At 40.4% G+C, this 26,583-nt stretch overlaps 1 protein-coding gene across 1 annotated transcript; it reads right to left on the bottom strand.

Moving 5' to 3' along the window:
* fkbp15b (FKBP prolyl isomerase family member 15b) lies at nucleotides 1-26,583 on the bottom strand. Its single transcript, XM_074637457.1, has 29 exons — nucleotides 26,413-26,583; nucleotides 22,312-22,415; nucleotides 22,144-22,222; nucleotides 21,847-21,916; nucleotides 21,681-21,755; nucleotides 20,152-20,250; nucleotides 19,792-19,941; nucleotides 19,611-19,679; nucleotides 19,054-19,197; nucleotides 18,717-18,865; nucleotides 18,570-18,618; nucleotides 18,341-18,457; nucleotides 16,807-16,891; nucleotides 16,544-16,644; nucleotides 16,378-16,465; nucleotides 15,871-15,980; nucleotides 15,368-15,466; nucleotides 15,116-15,210; nucleotides 14,580-14,682; nucleotides 11,469-11,640; nucleotides 9,530-9,666; nucleotides 9,143-9,298; nucleotides 8,783-8,935; nucleotides 7,039-7,131; nucleotides 6,700-6,825; nucleotides 5,429-5,536; nucleotides 3,491-4,107; nucleotides 714-825; nucleotides 1-543 (listed from the first exon to the last, which is right to left on the bottom strand). Exons 1-29 carry the CDS (start codon nucleotides 26,460-26,462, stop codon nucleotides 466-468), a joined length of 3,588 nt encoding a protein of 1,195 aa, XP_074493558.1. The 5' UTR covers nucleotides 26,463-26,583; the 3' UTR covers nucleotides 1-465.

Here is a 26,583-nt window from a genome sequence, read left to right as displayed (position 1 = left end):
TGGCATTTTATATGTCATTTATTTTCTGGGAATGAATTTCAGGTTAGCAAAAGTGTGTAAAAGTTCTATTCTTAAAGCAGCAAGCTAATAATTAAAACAACAGGATTACTTCTGATTCAACAGACTAATCTGCTACAGTGCCATGTAAAAATTTGGGATTAAATGAAATCACCAAACAGGTATCACATAAACTGATGAAACGTATTTGTTGTAATTGTCTTCTTCTGTGAATTACAAATTGAATTGTTATTTCAAAACAAAATCAGAGCCTGAAATTGTAGCTGTGGCAGCAGCTGTCTGTCAGCAGGGCAGCACGGAGGTGAAGAGCCAGGCGGGTCTGACTTCTCCGTCCGATCAAGGTCATCAGCAGAGGTCTCTCTTGTTGTGTTGACTGCTCCACCAGGCAGAGACGGCTGGTAAAGCTCCTTGCGCCTGTTTATAGTGTTGCATTATTCTGGTTCCATCTCAGTTTAGCCAGTCCAGATCATTATCCTCCTCTTCATCACCAAAGAGAGGGGCAGGGGGGGGACGGCCCTTCAAGCTCTGGACGCAAACGAGAGAGATGATGACATAAATGTTGCATTGGTGGTAATACAGAACATTAAAGCATGATGCAGTGATAAAACATAACTGACAGCCTTAACATTGAAACAAAAAACAAGGAAAGGGTTAGGGTCAGGGAGGGGGAAGGGGATCTACAGATCCTTCCTCACCATCTCATCCTCCTCTTCCTCCTCACTGGGTGCTGTGGGGGGGTTGGCAGGAGTTGAGATCGGGAAAAATGGCGCTGCCTCTCCATTTTCCTCAGCCATTCCCCCAGTCAGTCTGAGAGAATAGCAGAAAAGGGTGGTGGTGGTGGTGGGAAGAGGGTGGGGGGGTGGAGTACAAAGAGACAGAAGAAAGTGAAAAGGAAAACGGGGATGAAGCAAGCAAGAAACAAAAGTTCAGACAGGCCGTTAGTTTGCAGGAATCTATGCATCCATTAGTAGAGATAAGTGGCACAAATATGTTACGACTGTAGTCAAGTTAAATGAAATGTGGTCAGTAAAAATAAAGTTTATTGGCCTTCAAAAGTGCATCTGACAACATGTGACCGAGTCCTAAATGACTTCTTATCCACGATATTATTTTTTGGGGTTCAAACGTGCATTATCTTCATTCCCACCGGCCGACAGTGCAGCTTGGATAGTTTTCAAATTCCATATTTGGCCGACGGTTGTTTGGTGCTGCATGATGAAGAAGCAAACCATTTTCAAAACTTTGTGGTGCATTCAAAAATCTGCTCTGACAAACAAGAATTATGAGTCAAATGCTATCATGGAAGAACAATTTGTCCCTTTCTTGCAGTTACAGGGTGTTCTTGAATGTGTCAACAGCAAGTTTTTAAAGTGCTCTCTGCTTCAAAGTGCTACATAATAACGTGACTGGACTTCCTGTTTCTATTCCTGTTTCGATAAGTAGTCAAATGAACATTTTGAATATGTTGCTTTTCAGCTGAACTCCTCGTGTTGAGCTGTATTCTTAAACATCTACAGGCCACCTAAATACAGTGCAAACTTTTTTGATGACTCTCCATTGACTTTGACTGAGTATTTATTTATTGTTAGTGATTTGAAGTTTCATGTTGACAGCCCCTATAGGACAGCAGAGGCCTGTTTAAGAAAGCAGGATTAGTGAAAACTGAGTTAAGTCTGAGATGAGGGGAACTCATCATTATTGTATAAAACATTATGATATTATTGACACTTTTCCCCGCTCTGAGTTTTTTTTTTTTTTAAAGATAAATGTGCACAGCCTGCATATACATGTATTAACATCTCTACGTCGACTGGATTCAAAAGAAGGCTCTTTACCTGTTGCCATGGTAAATCGTAGTATCAGAGCTCCGTTGATAATGGCTTTTTATGTTCAGGTTCAACCTACTCAGAGTTGATTAAACTGACTCTGATCAGCTGTTCTGCAACTGAAAACTCAGAGTTCAGTCTTCGGCTCAGAGTTTCTTAAACCTGCTTTCTGATACTCTGGATAACTATGGACTGACATACATCATGTGACAGAGCTCACACACATTAAGGCCGCACTCTGGACATAATCACCTCCAAGGGTCTTAACATTTCTAAGTTTGTGGTGACTGAAGCTGCTCTTTCTGCTCATTCCTGTGTTCTCTTTGAGATGACTACCTCAGTGCAGACAAATGTTCAATCAGAGGACATCACTGATAAACACCAGTGAATTATTCAGCCATTCTCTTGCACAGCAAACTCTCTTGAGTCTCAGTCAGTGATCATGTACAGATGTTACTCCTTTCATGTGATGCGATTCCTGCAGCGGTAAAGGTGCCCTGAGGCGACAGAAAGGGAGGTAGGAGGACTTCTATTGTATTCTGTTGTTTCCTGCACTAGCTGCAGTGTGCACAAACAACCACCAGGTGGCACATGTGAGCAGTCCAGACTGCAACAGCTGTGAGAGAAAACTGAGCCCTGCATCTCTGCTCCTCGTACAGCAGCCTACAGTACAGTAACTAGTATTTTAATGGAACAGAGTGGAACTTAACACAGGGGGTAACCCTGTCTCCCTAAAAAAAAAGGTGTTGATATTTAAGTTACGTTGCTGTAGCCTATAGTAATGTTCATGAATATTGAATCAAGTGAAGACTGGTGGAGCTGGATGTTTCTGAGTTAACGCACCGATGAGGTGTGAGGATGAAGTTATCTGTACGTTTCTACATTATGCTTATAGCTATTGGTTAGTTAGTTTGTTGGTTACTTAGTTAGTTAAGTGTGTTGTCTGCTGTTCAACTGGATGCCCGTGTGCGTTCATTCTTTTCTTATAAAACCAATGAAGAGCCGGTTACAATAGCAATGTCATAATCTACCGTTAATATATACCGATAATTTCAGTTGCAATATTACAATATGTTATTGATGCTATTGCCCCCACTAAGGTAAAGTTAGTCTCCATGGAGAAATGCCACGCTGGCAAAAAACTGAGTTGCTGAACGCACGTGGCGATAAACTAATCTCCAGGTGCATTATGACATCTATAAAGAGACTTTGAACTGAGAAATGCAGAAAGACAGTGCTTCTTCTCTGACATGCATGCGCCTTATTTGCAACTGTTGACAAGCTGATAGGAGGGTCCTGTGTCACGCAATGAATTTGTTTCCTTCTTCACTGACAAAATTCTGAAAATTAGAGAAGCTGTCAGTAGTACCTCCAGATCAGGCCTGTATTGTTCTTGCATCCACTTAAAACTAATTCAATTAGCACAACAGAATTTGATCCCATCAACTAAGTATTAAAACCTTGGAAGAAAGTGTGCAACATCTCAAATGCTCCTCCTGGTGCCTTCATATTCTACCTACAGGCTTTTTTTAAACAATGTTTATAACTGCAAATAGCAGTAGATGCTTCTTGTTAATCGCTGGATGCCATACACCGTGGTTGGCCAAGAATATTCTGATATAGCAGCCGTTCGTGCCAGGACTCACCTCGAGTCCTCTCCTGAGCTGTTCGGTAGTGCATTCGGTAGTGCATTCGGTGGTGGAGGCGGGTTGTCTGGGGGTCTAAAGGCTTTCTGAGGAGCAGCATGTATTTCTTCTACATGCTCTCCATCGTCCACACTCTCCTTGTCCACCTCACTTGTCACTGCAGCGCTTGTTTCTGACAGAGTTTCCTGTCCGTCCTCCTCAGGTGGGGAACTCTCTTCAGGTTCATCATCTGGATCTGCAGACCTGTTGGTGTCTTTTCCCTCTGTAGAGATTTCAGGAACAGGGTGTTCTGCCTGCTCCTGCTGTTCTTCAGACTCTGCCGTCTCTTGAGGTTTTGGTTCAGTGGGAGAAACAGGACTGAGATCAGTGACCTCTAGTGCCTCTGTCTGGCTTTGTGTCTTTGACTCAGTTGCGGTCTCCGTCTGCTCCTCTGCTGCTACTTCCTGATCCGTCTGGGTCTCACTGACTTGGTGAGAATCAGATTCCTCTCTGACTTCTTCTCTGCCACCATTCACATGTGCATTATGTTCTTCTTCCTCCTCTTCTTCTTCCTCTTCCTTCTTACTCGGTCTCAGCGAAGAACTGTCTGTGCCACTGAGCAGCTGCAAGGTTACATTCTGGAAAAAAAAATATCCACATGACTATAAGAAATTTCACCAAAACAGATGTTTGGCACTGGTGTTTTGTTGTGCAAAATCAAATATCGGCCAGTGAGTGTCATCCACCTCCATTATAGTGAATGAAGTTTCACATGTGTGTATATATACGGTATATAAAGTAGCTGGGTAGGATTGCCATCAAAATGCGGCTGCCAGGCTTCTAACACGTTCTAAGAGAAAAGACCACATCAGCCCTTCACAGGTGAGTTTTAGAATTGATTTTAAGATTGTACTGATGGTTTTTAGAGCCTTGAATAGTCAGGCCCTTACCTATATCTGTGATCTGATAGCTCACTATGCGCCTGATGATCACTGCTTGGGATCCTCTGGCAGGGCCCTACTAATGGTTCTTCTCAGACAGCTAAACTCAGTATCCTCTTTTAAATCTCTTCTTCTTTCTTTTTCTTAAAGTAATAATCTAAGATTTTCATTTACAAAAATGTCAAAAAAAAATACAAAACAAATGTGAAAATGCAATCTGTAGTTCAAACAAATAGCCCAGAGCCAGCAAGGATTATTTGCTGGTAAATGAGGAAGGGCCTTTGGGTGCTGGCAACACAGAGGGAAGTTCAACATTGTTCATTTGCATAAACTACCCACATTGTAATGATACAAAGCTCATTGAAAATCAGCAAATCTCTTTAAATCGCTATCTATCGCCGAATAAGGTAACACAATGGTGATTGCGCCTATGGCCCACTGGTGAAAGCCCTTCCATTTACAGTATTATATAACCGGGAAAAGGCGACACTGTTTAGATCTGTGGGAAGTGAGATCCAAAAACACACCTGCAGTTACTGCCTATCACCACAGATGCCGCCAATGAGAACAAAACAGAGATCTTTGAGATTGTAACTTTATTGTATTTGTTGCAAATATTTTATCTTTTTTATTTTATACTATTTTTTTATCTTGTGTTTGTATTTTATTACTTTTATTATTAGTTTTATTGTAAAGCACTTTGTAATTTTGTTTTGAAAGGTGCTATATAAATAAAGTTATTTATTATTTATTTATTATTTTATTATTTATTAATTATTATTATTATTATTTATCTAGACAATAAATCATTTATAGCTGACCAACACTGGGTGTACAACTACATATTGTAATAAATACCACTAGTTATGTCTGAAGTGGGTACAAGACACTTTTTTACATTCATACGTTTCCTTTATTTTGTCCATTTGCCAAACATGTCATTAATCAGATGTATTTTCTTTCCTCCATACTGCCACGGGAAAGGCTGCTTTGGCATTTCTGTGTAAAATACACTTACCTTAATGGTAGTGACAATGACCCCCAGCACAGCCTGGCCACTGTAAGATTCACTGAGGTCAAACTCCCCTCGCAGAGAATGAAACACTCCGTTCATCACACGCTTCACCTGAAAGTACACACAGGCAGCGTCACTTTCATTACTCAAAAATCATAAGTAATGTCACATGCATGCGTACGCCTTAAACTTTTGACAACAAAAAACAAACTCCGACGTAAATCAGCCATCAAAGCAAAAGTTGTACCTCAACTATGAAATATGATATGCAGCATTGGTCAATAACCATGTAATAACATGAATACTCTATGCTTATGTGCCTGTCCCAATAATAAAAATAATAACAACAATAATGAATACCCTGCCTATAGGAAGTACCGTCGTGACATAAATGATCTTAAATCTCTCTAACTGTAAAAAATACCATAAATACATTACATACATTTATGACGATTCTTTATATTTATTACATTATCATATCAGTAATATTATAATCATATTCAGATTATGTTTGTATCATAAAGGTGTTGATTCAATTTGCATTGATTATACTGAAAGGTTTCTAATGAAAAGCGCTAAAAAAGGCCAAAATGATCTGTTGCTAATACATGAAGACCTTCGGCTGCACATCTTCAATAAGCACAGCCTTGTTGGTGAAATGCTTTATTAAACGTGTCTTGAATCTTGTTCATACTCATGAATACTTCAAGCTGGGGACACAATTTCACTTGAGTCTAATGGAAACTTGTCTGAGTTTATATGTATATATTAGTACTACTACAAAAGGGTGATCAGCCCACATGGGTTTACAATATGCATCACATTACGTATTGAAAAACGTGAACGACTCCCAAGCACTAATCTAAGCCCTGCCCACTGTGCAGTATGTAAGATATTATATGCTATAATGTATGTGTAGTGGGCGGGAGAGTTATCAGGTAAAACTGTTATTCAATACAACAACACCTCACTCATTCATCACATCCGCAGCTTGTACTTCCTGTTTGTCAGGTGGTGAAAAGCAAGCTGGGAACTACGAGTAGGAGGGACTGAAGGCTCAGCTGCCCTTCGCTGACATCTGGTGGTGGTAATGGGCTATTGCTGATCATTTTAATTCTGTGACTTGCACAGTGACAAAGTTATAGTCTTCTCATGAATGATGAAAAACAGGAGGGAATAATTGTGCTGCACCCTCATTTCATTGTTACATGTATGCACAAGTGTGTGTGTGTGTGTGGGGGGGGGGGGGGATGTGTTCGTAGATGACTCCTCACCTCTGCTGAAGTGTCTCCTGAATTCTCTCCTGAACTCTCCTGCTCTGCCAGGTTCTTCTCCAGTTCAGCTACTCTTCTTTCCAGTTTCTCCCGTACAGCCACTCCTTGCTGCTCCAAGGCTGTGTACTTAGAAAACAACATACAGTGACTGTGTGTGAAAGAGTGTTTTGTGTGTGTGTATAAGTGTGTGGAGGGAGGGGGGGTGATAGGGCGTCAACGTGATGTCCTACAAGAAATTCCCAGAAAAATGACATCCCTGACAAAAGCGTTCCCGGCCAATGATGACCGTTTAGTGTAATTAGAAGCACAGGCTGACTGACAACTAGTCATCCATCTTACTTTTTCCTGAAGGGCTTGCAGCTCTTCAGTCTGCCCGTGATGTTGTAGCAAAGACTGGTCTTCTGACTCTCTTGACTGCTTCAGAACCGTAAACTGGTGAGAGTGAGAGAGGACAAAAATAATGCAATCACAAATCATATATTCACTTTTACATCATACTATGCAACCAAATTTTTCTTGTTTCAAATTATAGTGCATCCATGTAAGAAAAAATGTGATATCTAAGAAGTCTGGGTGTTTGTACCTCAAAATGTTTTTTTGTTTTCTACTTTGAGAGCTGAACATATCTGGTGTTTTTGCTACATCTAGTGGTTTCATTTTGTAAACAATAACGGTAGTAGCTAATCTACAAAATTCCAAGGAGGGTTATTATAAGGTTAAACTACAAATGAAACTAAAACAAAAATAAGCACTGAAAAATATTGTCTTAAACTGAAACTAAATAAAAACGATAGATATCTTTTAAGAAAACTAAACTGAAACGATATTCCCTGGTTTTTAGCTATAATATATCACTACCAATATGGAGTCTAGTATTGTAGAATTAAATAACAAGAACATGAAGTAAATATTGCAGTAGATCAAATGCCATTTAACCGAGCTTCTTAGCTCAGGTATAATGTTAACTAACTTGGGCCGGGATGAAATTGCAGGTGACAAGTTTTCTTCCGAGTGTGGTTGTGAAAGAGTACTCAAGAAAGATTTAAACATTATGACCGTTCCTAAATAGTTCCCCAACCATGTATTTAGTATGTATATGTAGTTAGTACACACTGAAACAAGCTAAAACTAAGTATATAAAAACTAAAACTAAATATTTCTGAAAAACTGAAACTAAACTAAAACTACAAAACGCACTTTCAAAACTACCTTAAACTAAACTAAAAATGAAACTGAAAAGTCAAAACTAAAATAAAACTAATTGAAAATTCAAAACAATTACAACGTTAATTCAAAGGTACTTTTTTATATTTGTTTTCTTTGGCATCTGCTATTTGAGCCTTTGAGGTTTTGGTACATGTATTAACAGCTGACGAGTTGTTTGGTTTTATGTCATGATTATTAAATCATTGTTAAATTAAATTTCAGGGACCTATTATTATTAATATAATTTATTAAAGATGATGTAATTAACATAAAACATTAATGGCATATTGTACTAAGCCTGCTCTGTATTATGACCTCGCCCTACATGAAAAGATAAAACATAATACTATTATAATAATAGAGAAATTACAATACTATTTAAATTGCATTTAAAGGGTTGCTCCAGCATCATTAAGTTGCTAAGAATGGTCAGAATCGATGCAACAACAGAGGCAGAGATATCATGAGTTTTAGTCTCTGGTATGAGCCTGCACTTCCCATAATGTAAATGGACTGTGTTTATATAGTTCTGTTCTTAGTGATCAATCAAAGCACACAAGCAAGCATTCACCCATCCACACATTCATACACTGGTGGCAGAGGTTACCATACAAGGTGCCACCTGTTCTTCAGGAGCATAAACCTTAAACATTCACACGCACACTCACACACACCTAGAGCAATTTGGGTTTCAATATCTTGCCCAAGGACACTTCGACATGTAGACTGAAGGGGCCAATCTGCAGTCTATAAAGTGGCCATAACATGCAAAATTGAAGTTCCTCGTTAAGTCAACAACCAATGAGACAAACTTTGTGATTATACTGCTTGGACTCGTGTGTGTTTGTGTTTTATCATGGCTAGATGGCTTGTCTACCTTTTCCTGTAGCTGGGTTAGCTTGTCCTGCAGAGCATCTCTCTGCTCTGTTAGTTCAGTCAGCTCTCTACTGTGCTGCTCTTTAGCAGAGGCCAACATCTGCTCACACTTCCCCTTCCACTCCTCCTCCAGCTCCGATTGCAGCTGAGACAACTGCAACACATACATGGCATTTATCATTAGTGGAACTATGAAAAGCAATGTCGACAATGTAGCCACTTGAGATAGACACTTTAAAAAAAACACGGTTTATTAACAGAATATATTTAAGGGAATTTAGAGAGAAGACCGATTGCAAGTTATTAAATAATCACATTATCGTCTATGTTCCTACAGTACAGCCTTTTCATTGGATGTAACCTGTTCGGATGCAGCATTGTCAGTGCTGGTCCTGGCCTTGCGGAGTTGAGTTCGGAGGTTGTCCAGCTCCTGCTGGCTGCTCTTACGGAGCTCCTCCACCTCCTCATCCCGACGCTGACGCTCAGCCTGCCACTTCTTCTTCCTTTCTGAAAGTGTCTTAAAGGGAGGGGAAACAACCGTTTGTCAACATTTACACGACAACTATTTCACATTACAAAAAACACTGCATGAATTCTTCCTAAATTTGAACAGTTCTTTAACATACTATCCTTGTTTCCATGGTGACTTTTGTGTACTGATACTGATATTAGGTTCATAACCTCTGTGGAGAACCTAAGTCTGTCCCCTTTCACTGAAAGAAGGACAAAAAACATGAAGCATACGTACTCGTTCTAGGCTCTCTTTATCAGTCTTCAGGTCCTGCAGTTCCTCCTCTGTGTTGTTGACTCTCAGCTCCATCTCTTTGCGTCTTTGCTTCTCTGAACGGTACTGAGCCTGGGCCCTCTCTGCTACCTCCTTCATCTCTGAAACACATAAACACAGCATTGTTAGACCAGTGTTTCTTTAAAATCATCTTAGGCCAACACGGCCTTCGGTCAGTTCGGGTGTAACGTCCTTTATTTTATTTTTTTAACGTCCTTTACTTGTGCGCTCCAGGGCCATGTTCTTGGTACATGGACTAACCTTGATTTGACTGTTGATTTTACACTGGGAAGGATTTTTCAGCTTTTCAAAGTTTAGGCCTATCTGGAGCTGCTAACAAAGCAACATGTTGTTGTGCTCAAATGTGTTAAAATGCAGAATTATTAACAATTCTGAATCATACTCTGTTATCTAGATCATGATCAAGACATTTCGAGATGAACCCCATGCTTGAACCCATTTTCAGATTCACATGACACATTCTTAGAGGCACTAATGGGAAAATTGTATCAGTGCTAATCATGGTTTTGACTTTCAGAATAAGAGCGCACTTGTTTATAATCATCCAAAATTGAAGGATACACATACGTCTGGTGAAAGACTTTATTTTCCTTATTATCAACAAATCAACAAAAAAAAAAACCTGAATGAATGCATCTACTAACAAGTATTGTGTGTGTATCAAAGCCTGATATATCGTCTTCCTCTGTGCCATAGAGCTCCATTGTTGTCCAAAAACTATTAAAACACATCAATGAGCCACACTGTTGCACTGGGTGACATGTTCCTTCATTAACATGCACACACACACTGTAGTTTATTTTGACTCAATCCCACATTACACCATCCTGCTGCCCCAAATACTCACTAGAACACCACATGTGGATTAATCCGCTGCTGAAAATAGTCCCCAACAAATGAACTATTACCTCTTGTTTGAGTAACATTTAATAAAAACTACAGTGACCAGCTGTTACTGGAAATTACTGAGCCTTTTGAGAAAATCAAGCTATATATGAGACTTATTTTTAAAGATTTACATTTACAGTAATTTGTCAATTGTTGAAAATAAGAAAAACTTAGCCATATCCTTCAAATCTGTGTTTAAGAAACATGTTAACTGGATGAGAATGAACACGTTTGTTTTAGCTGGCTAACATACATTAAAGCTAGAGTCTTCTTCAAAAACAGTTTTTGTTACATTTGTTGAAATTCTCATTACATCCCTAGAGTAATCAATAAATCAAAAAAGAAAAAAAACAGTATCAGTGGCTGTTGCAGGACTGTAAGTACCCCGTCCAAGTCTTCCACAAGCTTCTAGCTTGACAGCTGTGAGTACTAACAATAGCCGTGTTCGTTGTTTACGTTCATTATGATATATTTATGTTCATAATGATCATTTTGGGGGAGTGGTTTTGGAGGGAGGTCTGAAGGGGTGGACCGTCAGTGTTGCACTTAGCGACAGTCTCGCTAGATTTAGTGAATTTTGGAGATTGTGCTGCTGGCTACTTTCATTGGAAAGAGTTGGCAACACTGGGCTGGGAACATTTTTAGAATCTAGCATATTGTGATGGTAGCTTTAAGTCAGGATTAGTTAAACCACGTATGTCGAGCAGGAAAAAACTGACTAAGTGAGTGTAACCACATACACTCCAGTTGCCAGTTACAATTTGCTTATTGAATCTCTGTTAGAGAGGTGTTAACTAAACTTCATGGTCATTTTGGAGGCCGCCCTATTTTTATCAATGAAGGTTTAATGCATCATTATCTGCCTCCAAAAAGGATCATAAAGTTGAACACCTCTGTGAAAAACTTACAACAAAAACTGAACATTACAACACTCATGCAGGTAGGATTTATTGCAGGACTGTTATATTAAACCAATAAAAATGACAGCACAAACCTTCCAGCTGTGTTTCCAGGGCAGCAACGCGTTGGCAGTGCCTCTCGTTGTCCTGCAGCGCTGAGCTCAGTTTACTCTGCATCTCCATGGCCTTCTGCTGGTGAGCTGTAGCTTCCAGCTGCAGCTGAGACTGCTGGGACACGGACGAAGCCAGATCCTCCGTCAGACGGACCTGATGGAGACGCAGACGGACATAGAGAGGGGTGAGAGGAGAGGAAGGCATGTAGCAGTGACTGTCTGCAGTAAGGGAAAACCCAGGCCACACAGAGACAGTGTAACAACATAATGACAGCCTAGATGAGTGGTTACTGGTGCTATTGGTGTGAGAGCAGCATGACCCTGTGGGAGAAAAATGGTAAGTGATGGTTGATGGAAAAGGAGACAGCAGGGAAAAAGAAGAAAGAAAAGTTAGTCCAAATGTCAATGAAGTATGAAAAAGGATGATTCCAGTGGCAGCGGTCAGATCGGGGTCAAATAGTTCCGCATGATACTTTATATTTTGTGCAGCGTGTTTGGAAGTGGGGCTTGATAAGGGCAAACCGGATTGTCAGATCAGCGATTAAATGCCAGATTTGCATTTGCTGTCTCAAGGATGTATCTGTTGTGTGTTTGTCATTGCAAAGTTCTCAGGCAAAAAGGAAGGTTTGTCTTCCTGAGTTTAAACTGTCGATGACAAACTCACTGAGGAGCTGTCTTTGCTTTGTTTGCTCAAAACAGCTGCTGAGTTAAAAAAAAAATTACTTTTGGAGCACTTACACAGTATCACTTTGTCATTTTCTTTTCTTCTTTTGCAGATACTATTTGACCCCAGTCTGGTAGCGGTACACAGAGAAAACAGGCTCACCTGGCCGGAGCCCAGGTCCCGAGGCAGTGCATGCTGAGAAGAGAGAGCAGTAAATGCTAGATTTTCCTCAGAGCAGCACTGCAGCGCAAATAACCAAGCAGAGAGCAGTTGGCAAAGAGCAAAGCACTTAATAGCATCAGATTTGTAACAAGAAACACACAGTAAATGATTCAATAAATAAGGGAAAATCTCAATGTGAAATTCAGTTAGCGTAGAATAGAAAAATAATGATGCATGTACTTAAATAACTAGTCCAATGTACCACTATTACAGAACAAAGTCCATCAGTGTTGAGTTAGTTTTTTCTGATAATCCAACGGGGTTCTTAATGGTTTACTTAGTAGTTTATTTAGGTAAAGAAGCAAGAGAATTTTCTCAATCCACAAAGGAACCCTTGATCCTTCAGTGTATCTGAAAAATTCACACACATTTGGAGATTTACAGTTTTCACCAGGAACAACAGGTAAAAAAGAGGTTTAAAACATGTTATGGACACATGTAAAATAAAAAAATCGACGGACCTCTTATTGTCTGATTTGCTTATTTTTGGGCATTTGAAACCCTTACATATTGAATGTAAAAATGGTGAAACACACGTACAAGAGAATATAGACCTTGGAAATGGAAGATATCCTAAAGGTTGTAGCAAGAAACAGCTGCACACTCAGACACAACTAGATCATTTCTATCTCACCATCTCTCTCTATCGCTATTAAATCAAAGACTTCATTGGCATGACAGTTTCAAAAAAACAATGTTGGCAACAACATTACAATTGTTATTTATTAATGATATATTTACAATATTATAATTACATTTTGTGTTGAAATTGTCAAAATAATTGTTCCTTATATCATTGAATGTTTTACATTTTTTGAGGAAGTGCATCTCTGTCTTGGATAGGATCCGTCTGTGCTTCCTATCTCAGACAGTAGAGAGATAATCTGACAATTCATAATCTCTTGTTAGAGCCAGAAAACATTCTAGTTTCTTTTTTTCCAGGGTTCTCTATGGTTTTCTTTACATTGCGCTATAATTAGTTTTACTCTGGTTGGTGTTTGGAGAGCGGTGTTGTTGTGAGGGTGGCCAGAGTGTGCCTGAGAGGGGGCAGTTAGCCTCAGCACACACTGACATAAGGGACTCTTTTCTGAGCCACATTCTGCTCTACATGCATTTGTCGGTGTGTTTCTGTATATGCGTAAAATGTATCCGCAGAAAAACCCTGCATGTCAGGGTTCTGTTGGATGTTATAATGACTGAGTGGACCGCGTACTTCACTACCATACAGCTCAACGGGCTGGATGACACTATCAAATATTTTAAGCAAGATTATAATTGGAATTTGGAAATTATAATATTTTCTCTTAAATACATTTAGAGCTCTTTGAGCTTTTTATTTTAGTGCATTCACTGCCATGTTGAAACTCCCTGATGCTGTTACGGTTATACCAAGGTAGGTATAATTCATACTATGTTCAATGATATAGTTATTTATGGTAAACTGGGATTTGTTCCCCTGACATCTGGGGCATTTTTACTGCCAGGGCCCCAGTTCTGACAGTACTGTTCTACTATGCCCAGCTGTTGTTGTAGTCCTTGTTCAGCAGGAGACAGTAGAACCAGGTCATCAGCATAAAACAGACACTTCACCTCTCTATCTAGAAGGGACGGGTAAAGACCAGCACATTGATCCAACTGAACAGCAAGTTCAATTTATATACACATTAAATAAAGTTGGACTTAAATTGCAGCCCGGGCAAACACCTCTTCTCTGGGTGAATAATTCAGTTTTGTTTGTCTCCAAATTTAACAGCACACTTCTTTTCTAAATACATTGATTTAACCATCTATCTATATTTATATCTATCCATCTATATCTCTTTGGCATTTCTTGTCTCTCATCATCATCTCTCTCATATACGCCTGGTCCCACCAATGGATCAGTTAGGCTCTACTTAGGATCAGTCACTAAAATGCTGGATGACTCAGTGGAGAAATGCATATTTCCCCCATGCTTTGTGAAAACCAAATCTACAATCTGAAGGTACATTCACACACTGCGAGCTACTTGGCTTTTAGGCTCTGACCACAAAGGTATGATCAGGCAAATTATGTTAAATGTTAATACACATAATACATACATAATAAACTATATTTTGTCTACCAGTGTAGTCTGTCAGCATTGCAAGAGAGTAATGCTTGATGCAGTGTGAAAGCACAATTTCCAGTCTCAGTTGTTCCCCCTTTTCACCACCACTTTTTCTCACCTTGTCCTGCTCAGCCAGCAGTAATCTGGCCTGGTTCTGTTCACTGGATGACTTGAGGGAGTCATTCCTCTTTTCCTGCAGCAGGTTACTCTGCTCCATGTACCTAGACAACCACAGCACGACCAGATCAAATAGCAGTGTGACGATATCGCTATTCCTTTCAAAACTGTTTGTAATCCCCTACACTTGCCTATTATTTTTGAAAAAGTAATGTGTAAGATCAGATAGCGGCCCATACAAATCTTTAAGTTCATACAGATGCCATTTTTATCATTCTTACTAGTTACATTGTTTTTCTAATGCACTAATTTCAGTATCACACTGCAGCAGGATAGCACTACAAAGATTTTAGACGACGTCTGTCTAAAATAAAAAACACATCTCTCAGATGAAATACAAAGGCACTTTGGAATTTGACTTTAAAACATAAGAGCTCCACATGAGAGGGAGATCATGTACATTTCTATTGCAAGTGACTCAAGTGGAAATAGTGGTCGGACATGATGCGACTGACTATTTGACATTTTTAGACTCACCTCTGATTCTGGTTGATGAGCTCCCCGATCTTATGGTTCTGCTCCTCGATGCGAGAGCTTTTCTCAAAGACTTCCTTTTTGAAACATTCATTTTCCTAAAAAATAAAATGAAGAGTTTTCAGAACACAGTTTGATTTTCAAGTCCCAGGACACTAAAAGATGTAATAAAAGAATCAATATTTGTTTTATAAAAAAGAGCTGAGGAAAAAAACACCAGTAAAACACAAGGCGCCGTACTGTTCGGGTGTTTACCTGGACAATTCTTTGGATGTTGTGCATGATCATGGAGGTTTCCATTGACATACTAGGAACACCCATGGAAACACTCCCCTGCCTTTGAAGGTCATCTATCTGTTGAAGTAAAAAAAAAGACAAGATCAGATCTGCTTTGTATTAAAAGGTCCAGAGTGTAGGATTTAGGGGGACCTATTGTCAGAAATGGAATATAACATTCATAACTTTGTTTCCATTAGTGTATCTGAAAGAACTGTTGTGTATTTGCTAGCTTAGAATGAGCTGTTCATATCAACATAGGGGCCGCCGTGTTTCTAGTCGCCTTTTTACGTTGAAGTGGCAGCTTGAATGTGGTGGCGTGAACGCACCTGAAGGCCACTGTAGGTTCTTCTACAAGCTTGGTGTGGGGGGGTGGGGGTAATCAGTTGGTTACAACCTCACCGTTAGATACCACTAAATCCTACACACTGGTCCTTTAAAACCTCGTAATGAACGTATTGTCCTGCAGAGAGTTTATATACCTTTGAGGCCAGCTGATCCACTTTATCTGCTACTTTTCCGACTGATAACCGGATCTCTGTGTTGTGTTGTCGGGCCTCAGTCATCAAGAAGGATGTCACATCGTTGGAGCCTGGCGAGAACAACACAATCACAGGGTTTGTAATTTGTAACAGATTCACCATTTAAATCAAAGTGTAGTTACATTAATTAATGAGGCTGCATAGTGAAATGATAGTAAATCAGACCCTGAATGGACCCTGTGTCGAGAGCGATACGATACGATAATACGATAATGCTTTATTGTCAGACAGGTCTGAAATTTGTTTTGCATAACAGCAGCTCCATTTGCAACATCACAGAAAGGACAAAGACAAGAAACAAGGATACAAACATTTAAACATTACAATCACAGAAGACGATATTCAGGGCCCTTCAACGTACAGTTGATCTGGGATTAGGCTCCATATTTAGTTTTAGGATTGACTGGTGTACAAAAAACTTCTTGTAATTGAATTGAACACTCTTACCCATGTATGGGATAGTTTGTGCAGGGTAGACATGGCCAACAGGCTGCAGCTGAGATGAAGCCACGGAGCTCGGTGGGTAGGCGTAAGGCTATGAAACAACACAATGCACTGATATTACCAGATTTGTCCATGATGTACTTACTGATGAGGAGTCAGTGCAAAGTACCTGAAAGGCATGGCTGCTGGCAGACAGCCCCGGCTGTGGGGCAACAGTGGTCATAACAGGAAGTAAGGCAGAAGGTGGAGCGGTGTGAGGATATGATTGTACTGCAGGAAGAGAAAAAAAATACATTTAACAGATCAAATTCAGGGAATTAACCAAGAAATTGTAAAACATACGGTACACTATCATAGGAAATTGTGCTCTTTGTAGTCCTGAGCTGCAGGAGCAACGTATACAGTATATATGAGCAGGTGGAAAAAGCTTACTGTGTGCTGAAGCTGGAGCAGCAGTGGAGATCTGCACTGGAGATGGAGCCACAGGCCGATCCTTCGCTCTGCTGCCACTGGTGTCCTGGAGATCAACGCAATAGTGTCAGAAAGTCAGTTATAACACCAGATTTGGCAGAATTGAGACTCGCCTTGGTGTTTCTCTTCTCCCTCCCAGACAAACTCTCCTGGGTGAGTGTGTGTGGTGTATGAGCATGGATGTGCATATGGGGCATGTGTTTTTGTGTATAAAGGGAAGTAGGGAACGGAGAAAGAGTCTGGAGAGAGCAGAGGAAGTGAAGCGCCAAAATGAGTATAAACAGTACATGTTAAGTTCGGAAAAGGTGATGGAAGATGCCAGCCTCCACTTCAAAAAAGACGTTACCGCTTTTAGTAATCGCCACGGTCTCTGAACACATGAGACATACTGGTTTTGAACTGTCTGTGGGAAGAATGAACGTGTAAGAGTCTGTCCATTCTGGAAAAAAAGCTGTTTTCGCTGTCTACTTTTCTCTTTTTAGAGCACGCCACTTATTTCTCCGACTGTTGTCTCGTCTCTCCCGTGTGTGTGTGTGTGTGTGTGTGTGTGTGTGTGTGTGTGTGTGTGTGTGTGTGTGTTTGCCCTTTTCGAAATATTTCAAAAATGTTGGGAACCCTGGACTTCTAACCCCCAAAGAGCACAGCTAGACCACACTGTCAATCATCATACCAAATTCGAAGTTCCTAATTTAAATAGTTTTAGAGTTCTGCTCCGGAAACTAAAGTGTGACACCCGAACGGAGGGAAGGAGGGATGGACGGAAGGACGGATATACCCCCGACTACGTTGTCGCTGGGGTATAAAAATGATCATTTTGTTTATCAATTCTCCGTTTAAGTATCAAGTAAAAATATCAAACATTTACTAGTTAAAGCTTCTTAATCATGTCAAGTTGCTGCATTTCTCTCGCTCTTGTCATTGTGAGTTAAATAACTTTTGGTTTTACTGACATTTCTTCGGGCTCATGTAACTTGTGAAGGGCATTTATCATGTTTCTGACATTTCGTATATTCAATGGAGTCTGGTGGCTTTAAAGAGAGCATAGATAACAGCTCAAGTTCCCGTCGGAAACATAGACTCTATAGCTGTCTCACGGCATGGTAAACCAGTGAAAATATTCTAAATATAGCGTACACTTAAACTGATATTGATTTTTTTTAGGAGGGCCATTCTTTTAGGTGACTAAAATAAGTTTTTCTGCCGGCCCTGTCCACAGCAGTACATCATTTTGCTCCTGTGCTGGTACTCCTGTCGGTTTCTCCAAACTAGGGGCGTGCCGACTGTCATCTACTGTAGGTAATACACTGACTATGGATAAGTACCTCATACAACCCCACTTCAAAACACGCAAACTATCCATTTAATAGGATACATTCATTGTTGGACTTGGCCTTTTCATGGAATTTGCTGACAATAAGAAAAATACAGAATATCTTCAGACTTATTCTTTAACATCCATAGAAAAAACCTTCCTCCCAAGATTCTGCCGACCCACCTCAAGCTCTGAATCACTGGATTCGGGCTGGCTGGCCCCTCCTGTCATAAAGGGCAACATGGGCTGGCCCATCTTTGCCATGCGAGAGATCAGCTTGGCTTTTGAGGCATCTGGATTCTGAAGTTTGAAAAAGAAAGCTTTCATCAGTACAGCTGCAAAATAACTGAGTACAATCAATATCACAGTACGTTGTTAATAAGAAAAGAAGCAGTGATAGCAGGGTGCTTACTGCCAACTGTTCACTGAGGGAGTTTGACTTTGCACGAAGTGGTGGCTCCCTGCAATAAAAAAAAGAAAAGGTCGGAAATAAATCATTTTAAGTGACAAAAGGGTTAAGGACAGTGCTGGTAACTATTTTCCAAGGCTTAAATCTCACCCTGGTCTGCCTGGACCGGAGGCGGTCGTCTGAACTGGGGGCTCTGGCGCCAGATTCTCCACACTGGAAGCTGAGGAAGGAACAGGGGAGGGAGCAGCAGAGCCTCTGGAGCTGCCACTAACAGACCCATTGTCCTTGGAAAACTTCACCTAAGGCGCAAAAAGGCAGAAAAAGCTTCACTTCACTTCACCAACATTACAAGCAACTATTAGTAAAGAGGTCATATCAGAAGTTGCAGCTCCTTAAACACAGACCTAACTAGTATTCATGTGACATTAGAATGATCAGGTACGTTAGAAAATGTCAAATACAGGAGCAGATGATGTAGAAAATGTACCCTTCGAATCTCTGCTTCAAAAATAAGAGTGCTGTTAGCCGGGACGCGGTTGGGGACTCCCTTGGATCCGTAAGCTTGGTTGGCTGGGATGATAATGAGACGACGGCCTGCCTTCTTCAACCCAAGCATCCCTTCCTCCCAGCCCTGTTAACACAGAGAAGGTAATGATACACAGTAATAATATTGCAACAAATGCATGTAATAAAACAAAAAATTATAATATGATGACGAACATGATGCAGTCACAGTTTAGGCTGGCCTTGGCTTTTAAAGCTAAACTTGTCACTCCTGTGCCTAAGACATTATACTTATAACACCCGTTCTCAGGGCTGGCTTACACTACATGCTCCTGCAGTAAATACTAATCTAGGTTCCCAACTTTCAGGTGATGTACACCACTTCTATGTGGCATCTACTGTCGACCTGCGATCTACCCCTGAACATCCCCTGTTCCCCATCCCACCCCTACATCTCTAAAAAAAGTGGTTAAAATGTTTTTTTTGTGGAGATTGAACTTAAGCTGCTATTCTTATTTTGTACAGTACGTTTTGACTTACTTTGATCACTTTTCCAGCTCCAAGTTTCAGTCGTAGCAACTTGTCCTTGTTCTGGTTGGAGTCAAACATCTGAAATGATATTTAAGATTCAATAACTAGTGTGCTATGATAGGAGTTAAATCCCCAGGATCTGGAGACAAAATGACGCAATTGATTAAATAATGGTGGAAAAGCGCGCGACCTGGCCGATGGCGTTGTTCTGCAGGAGCCAGCCTGTGTACACCACCTCCAAAGAGTCTCCATTCTCCACCGCCTGGCCCTCACCAATACTCAGATCCTGAACCACCACATCATCTAAGGAGACTGCGCTGTTTGCTTTCGCCAAACACACCTGATGTACATAAACAGAAAGAAGTCATCATCTGACAAACAACATAACTCGTGCGATTTGGCTAAAGCGTGTATCAAATGAAAGCAGAAATATAACAGGGGTTTTGAAGATCAATCCTGATACTTGTGGATCTTGTGCTGTCAACACAGCCTGTCTGCTTAGTTACTCACTCTGTTGGTCAAACAATAGGTCTCCTCCTGCGTCACTCACCTCTTTGCAGAAGTCCGATGAAGCTTTCTCTGTTTCAAACATCAGGGACCAGTTCTGCCTCTGCTCGTCATAAAAAGTGAAGTAATTGTTTGGCTGTACCTGCAGGAGAGAAAGAACATGTGGTCAGGCACAAGACGAGGAACACTTCATCATTTTTCATCAACAATCAGCTCATTTGAGCTGCAACCTGCTCCATAGTTACACACTCTGGGGAATCCGTAGTGTCATGAACTTTGATGTATTGTATTGTATTTGCAATTATTTATTTACATAGTGACTAATATCGAGTCTGGGGTGTCTTTGTTAATGTTTGTCAGTTGATATACAGTATATTAAATGTTAATTGTTAATTTGACCGAAAAATTCTTCAGTAATGAAGATTTACTTCATATTTTTATAACAGCTTGCAGAGCTGTGATGGACATAATATTGAAAGACTTTTGAATCAATGGGAAGAAGTAACTGCTAGACTCTTCCAATTTGCATTTCAAGGATGTATTTAAAAACTCAAAACAACAATAGAATAATAAAATGATCATTAAATTTGCAGATAATGTAATTCTGTCCGAATGAATAATTGAATCTTAAAATAAATTTGAAATATCATTTCATTATTCTATATTACAATTCATTTGTCTCTTGCTTTATTTCTACAGTTTCCATTTCGCGATTTCACTTTAACTCAAAGACATGTAAGCACTTCCATGTTCAACCCACACCCAGGAAACAGGAACTCTGATTGGCCAGCTGTTATGCGCTGGCAGGAGTCAAGGCATGGTCACATTACATTGTGCTCTGTCTCTCTATACTAGACTACAAACTAAAGCTCCGTTCTCATACGCTGCTAATAGTTTGTGATCGCTCTTATCAATAAGTATTTATTACCCGCATCAGAAACGTGACATCACACCCTTTTTTGGGGCAGACGGCGGGGAGATTTTTTGAACTGTGTTGTTGTATTACATTTTAATCCATTTATAATAGATTTTTAAAATTCATCATCTTGTGAACTGATTTGAATTAAACAATAAAGATGTCCGTAAATATTCCAGTGAAACACTCCAGACTGATGCAGTCTTGACAATACAATGCCCCACATACTTCTGATAAAGGATTCCTACATTTATCCCACACAAATTTGTAATTATTTGACTTTTACCAATTCATATTATCACAGTATAGTGTATTGTACATGAGTTACTCAGAAAAGAAGAGAGACATTGGATTAACCCTATAATATGTTTTAAATATCAGTGTCTCTCCTAGTGTACTGTATATTGACAATAGGTCAAAATACAACAATCAGATAAGTAACATTATTTTAAAGATTATTTATGACAAATTTAAAAAAGAGTATATGATAAAGCTTTGGACTTCCATCAGTTAGGAAACATTTTCAGACCTAGAAATGATTCAAATGTGTTTCCATATATTTTTAGACTTCCCCACCATGTGCAAAGTGTGATATTCCTCTAATGAATCACATTATCTGTCCATATGTAATCAACATGCTGTACGTCTCTACTTACTGTGAAAACAAAGCCCACATGAATCTTGGCAGCGGTCACTTGTTTCTGTTGGCTCAAGTACAGAAGCAGCTTGTACTGCAGCAAAAAAAAGAGGTGCATTATTCATAAAAAATCAAAAGTCACACCAATAATCTCAAACAAGTGACCAATTAGCAAACCGCTCAACCTCTTTTGTTGCGTGGTTGCCCAGTACGGCTGCTCCCAGCTTCCCCTGCTTCGCATACTGTCCGTTAATACTGCACATGGGACAAAAGTGCCAGAAAAGCTTTTCACTTGACAGTTTATTATGAAAATCCATTTTATAGTTACAGTTGTTAAGTTTTGCAAAAAGAAATTCTTGCGGGGAGTGAATAGACTTTTTTTACGTTTAGAAAATACATGAAAAAGAAAAAACAGAAATATTCCAAGAAGCACTTCAAGCTACATTCAAATGGTTTTAAAATATTAAAAACTGTGTCCTCACTATCTGAAGGCTTGGACTGCTGTGGCGAATAACACTGCAGGAGCTCCAGGTGGTGGAGCTGGTTTCTGGGTGGCTGACGCTGTGAACGGACAAAAAAACATATTAATTCCAGATTCCACATCCAGCTGAATCTGAAGTCACTGATGTCTCTATTTCTGATCGTCTTACCTGCATTGGAGTTCTTTCTGGGCTGTTTCGGTGCTGTGTACTGGAAGGACTCGTTCCCCTGAGTGCCTTCCTGGTTTAGTCCGAACAGGGAGGCCAACTTGGCCCTGCAAGGAGAACAAGTGTAAAGATCATCTAGACATGATTATATTTGCCATGAAGTGTGTGATCCGCTCTATGGTTACACTTATAGTATAAAATATCCTTTCCTCAGATATAAGATATGGCCCGACTGTGCAGTCTCGCAAGTAAAGCTGCTCATACAAGCCTTTCATCTTCATTTCAGGGGTTACTTTAGCGGCCTGCTGCCACACTTCAACAGCTCTTAAAGGGTAACTTTGGTATTTTTCAACCTGGAACTTATTTGCTCATGATTTAGTGTCTAACTGACTAATAGGGATAACAATTTCTAAAATTGGTCCAGTATTGAGGGCGAGCGCTGCAGACGGCAGCTGCTCACGGGCTGCAATATGGTGCTATTGGGGCAAGCTGACACCGTCATTTACATCCACTAAAAGTGCTTGTTTTTGCCACCGACAGGCTCAGATTGTTATTATAAGTGTCTGACATTATGGAAAGAGTCTCGCTCAAGAATTGAAATCTGGCGAGGTGAAGTGATGCCGGAAGACAGCGGTGGAATAGTGGAATACATCCATTGTGGAGACGCAAGTGCGCAAAAGTCCACATACTATCTTTTCTTCTTCAGCGGATTAAGTTTGCTCAGCATCATGGAACTACATTTTTGATCAAACTACGGACTCTCAGGTCATCCTAAATTTTGATGTCATTTTGCAATGATGTTAAAAAAAAAAAAAAAAAAAGAGAGAAGCAGCAAATCCTTATGTCTGAGGAACCAAAACAGCAAACGTTTGACATTTTTTGTTGACAAATGACAATTAATCAGACATCAAAATTGATAATCTTCTGATGATCAACAAATCAACAACAATTGTAGCACAAAAATTATATTATTACATCATCATTATAACTACTACCTCAATCATAAGCACCAATCTCCTTATTTTCAACAGTCAGGATCAAACCTGCTCGACTAGACCAACACTTCTACGAAGTTTCTGTGTTTTCAAAACAAGACGAGCCTCGGGAAAACTCCCCAGCTAACTCGTACTGACCCCTGGAACTCCTTCCACTGGTAATCATTGGTATCTCCCCGAGCAGACATGTTGAAAGCCTTGAGGCCCTCATCTCCGATGGTAAGGAACAGGGATGAGAAGGGCCAGCCTGTTTGCATGTGTGAGTCAAACTCCTTCCTGCGTACGTTCCAGCGCTTCAGCCCGGGGCTACCCCTAAGCTCTCATTCCCCGGTTGCAGTCACACCACTGTGGCAGATTCAACAGCATAGCAGAGAAAGAAACCGAGGAGCTCCGACTTAGTGCTGGGTCTCCACCGAGCTGAGATGGGCTGTGGCCAAAAGGCCTCACCTCACTCCTCTAACAAGCAGCATGTGATAGGAATTAGCCGCCATAACACTCCTCCCTCTAGATCATGCCCTACACTGGCTGCTTATTCCACCAGTGCCTCCACACTGTGCCGCTATCACACAATGGTCACACATTCAGTGCCAGAAAGCACAACAGGGTTGTCAGTTTGAGAACGTGGCAAAGCTGTAACTCAATGCCTCATAACTGAGAGACAAGGTATATTAATAGTAAGTTAGTTAACAGAACGTTAACAGCTTGGATTCCTGAAATATTTATTTTGTTTGTCAATATCACAACCTCCATTATAAGTGGACATAAACATAGAAAATACATAATCTAATGTTACACATGTAAAAACGTATTCTTCATTCTTTGAGTACTTTGAGCTAGATCTCAAACACTGCGTTTGATAATAGGGGTTTGGTTTATCAGACAGTTATTTCAAACCTCAAAAGACTTATGAGAGTCACAAGGTTATAAAAATGACTTTGGTAAGTCACAACATGAAGTCATTGTCTACAGAACAGGAACCAGGGAAATCAAATGTCATCGCAGACCTGAATACACCAGACAGTATGAGAAGCTTCATTCATATAAATGATAAAAAAATATATATATATATACTTGGCTGAATAAACACACGACAAAAGTCAGTGGAGATATAAAGGCATGTGATTAATCATCAGACCAGCAATGGGACCACCAGAGATACAGTCTATATGAAACCACTGGAATATGTATACATATACTGGCTCTGTGTTCAGCATGGAGCTCGACTCTCTGGTGACGGTGGCAGAGGAAAGAACACTCAACAGACTGCTGGCCCATACTGGACAACGCCAGCCATCCTCTGCACGCCGTCATCACCGAACAGAGGAGCTCGTTTAGCAGCAGGCTGCTGCTCCCCAAGTTCTCCACAGACAGACTCAGGAAATCCTTTTGTCCCCCGAGACATCAAACTGTACAACACCTCTCTAGGGAGGGGGGTGGACAAAGGAGGACGGTCTGCAGGACAGATAATAATGCACTATCATCATTCCTCTTCATCCCCTATGGGACATAAGGCTTCAATGAGCTCTCTCCATTGTATTCGGTCCTTGGCAGCATGTTGGGCCTCTCCCCATGACAGGTTCATCTTGTCCAGCTCCTGTGTCACAGTTCTGCGCCAGGTGGATTTGGGCCTCCCGGGTTTTCTTTTGCCTGGTGGTGTCCATCTTAAGGCGACTCTCGGGATCCGGTCCTGCTCCATTCTCAGCACATGGCCTAGCCATCTCAGACGTCTGTGTGTAATTTCCTTGATGATGCTACGGCTACCGTTTTTTTGTACAGTTGGTGGTTGGAGATTTTGTTTGGCCAAAAGATCTGGCATATTCGTCGGAGGCATCCATTGTGAAAAACTTCCACTCTCCTCATATCACTTTTGATCACTCGCCAACTCTCTGAGCCAGATAGCAGAACAGACTTGACATTGCTGTTGTACAAAAGCATCTTAGTTTTAAGGCTGTATTGCTTGGACCTCCAGATGGAACGGAGTTGGGAGAAGGCACCCTGAGCCTTTCCCAGCCTTGTTTTAATGTCTTTCTGCACTGCACTATCTTTACTGATGAGGCTGCCCAGGTATGTGAACTCTTCCACAAACTCAAGTGGTGCCCCATTTACAAGAATGGGTGCTGCAGGGGTGGAGTTTACACACATCACTTGAGTTTTGGAGGTGTTGATGTTTAGTCCAACCTGTCTGGCAAAGTTGTTGAGCCTGTCAGTTTTGGCCTGCATGTTCGAGTGGTCGAATAATGCACTATACTCACTTTTAACAGTCTCTTCTGCACTATATTCACTTGTTTAATAGTCGTGTATCACAGCTGTTACCCTGCACTATATTCAGTTTTAACAGTTTTCTTCATCTCCTTGTATTTTTATATCTGGTATATTGTTTTGTACTTTGTACTTTGCACCATTAACCTTTTTACTGCCTTTTTACTAACATGTTTTGCACTATGGAACTGTGATGCTGGAAACTTGAATTTCCCTCGGAATCAATAAAGTTAACTCTATCTATCTATCTATACATATTATATTATATATAATATAGGAGTATGTAATATGACTTGCTATAATGCTCCATGAACTAGGCCTGCATGATTAGTTTGTTACAGGTGCATTATGTATACTTCTCCACAGGTTGAAGATGCTCTGTAGCTGCTGACCTTTACCTGGTGAGCTCACTCTGAGCTTTATGAATGTTCAAATCTCATCACATATCAAACGTTATCAGTGGCAGGATGTTAATGAATATCAGAGGTCATTCAGTAATTCAGCACACACATGTTCTTGTGAAAGAACTTGATTGATGTTGTTGTTGAGGTGCTCACCCTGATGTCCTTGGTGAGGATTATAGACACAATAAAACACATCCTTTATAAACATGTATTGTTATTTATCTGGTGAAATATGTGAGCCGAATAAGAGAACAACCTTTTAGAAATATCCTCTCGGCTTCATGCTGTTCTCTAAAAGGTGTATTACCTACAAACAAGGTCGCAATAGATTAATGAAATGTGTCTCATAGACGACAGCAGCTAGCCGAGGCTAACTGCTGTTCAGCTAGTTAGCTGGTTAGCTCCCAGGCTAACAGTGTTAGCTCAGTGGGGACAGACAGACTCACCCTCCTGATGGAGACAAGAAGTCCCCGTCTTCATCGTCTCCGGCGAACATATTCTGAGTCTGAAGCCTCTTTTTATTCAATAAAACAAGTGCACAGATGCTATTTTGACATGACTGGTGTTGTTGAGCTGTGAGTTCCTCTTCCTGTTTGTGGGGGAGTCAGCTGATTCTC

This window comes from Sebastes fasciatus, chromosome 6, assembly GCF_043250625.1.
Source record: "Sebastes fasciatus isolate fSebFas1 chromosome 6, fSebFas1.pri, whole genome shotgun sequence".
Classification (NCBI taxonomy): domain Eukaryota; kingdom Metazoa; phylum Chordata; class Actinopteri; order Perciformes; family Sebastidae; genus Sebastes; species Sebastes fasciatus.
The sequence above is the reverse complement of the archived record's forward strand: the minus strand, read 5'-3'. Positions and strand labels throughout refer to the sequence as shown.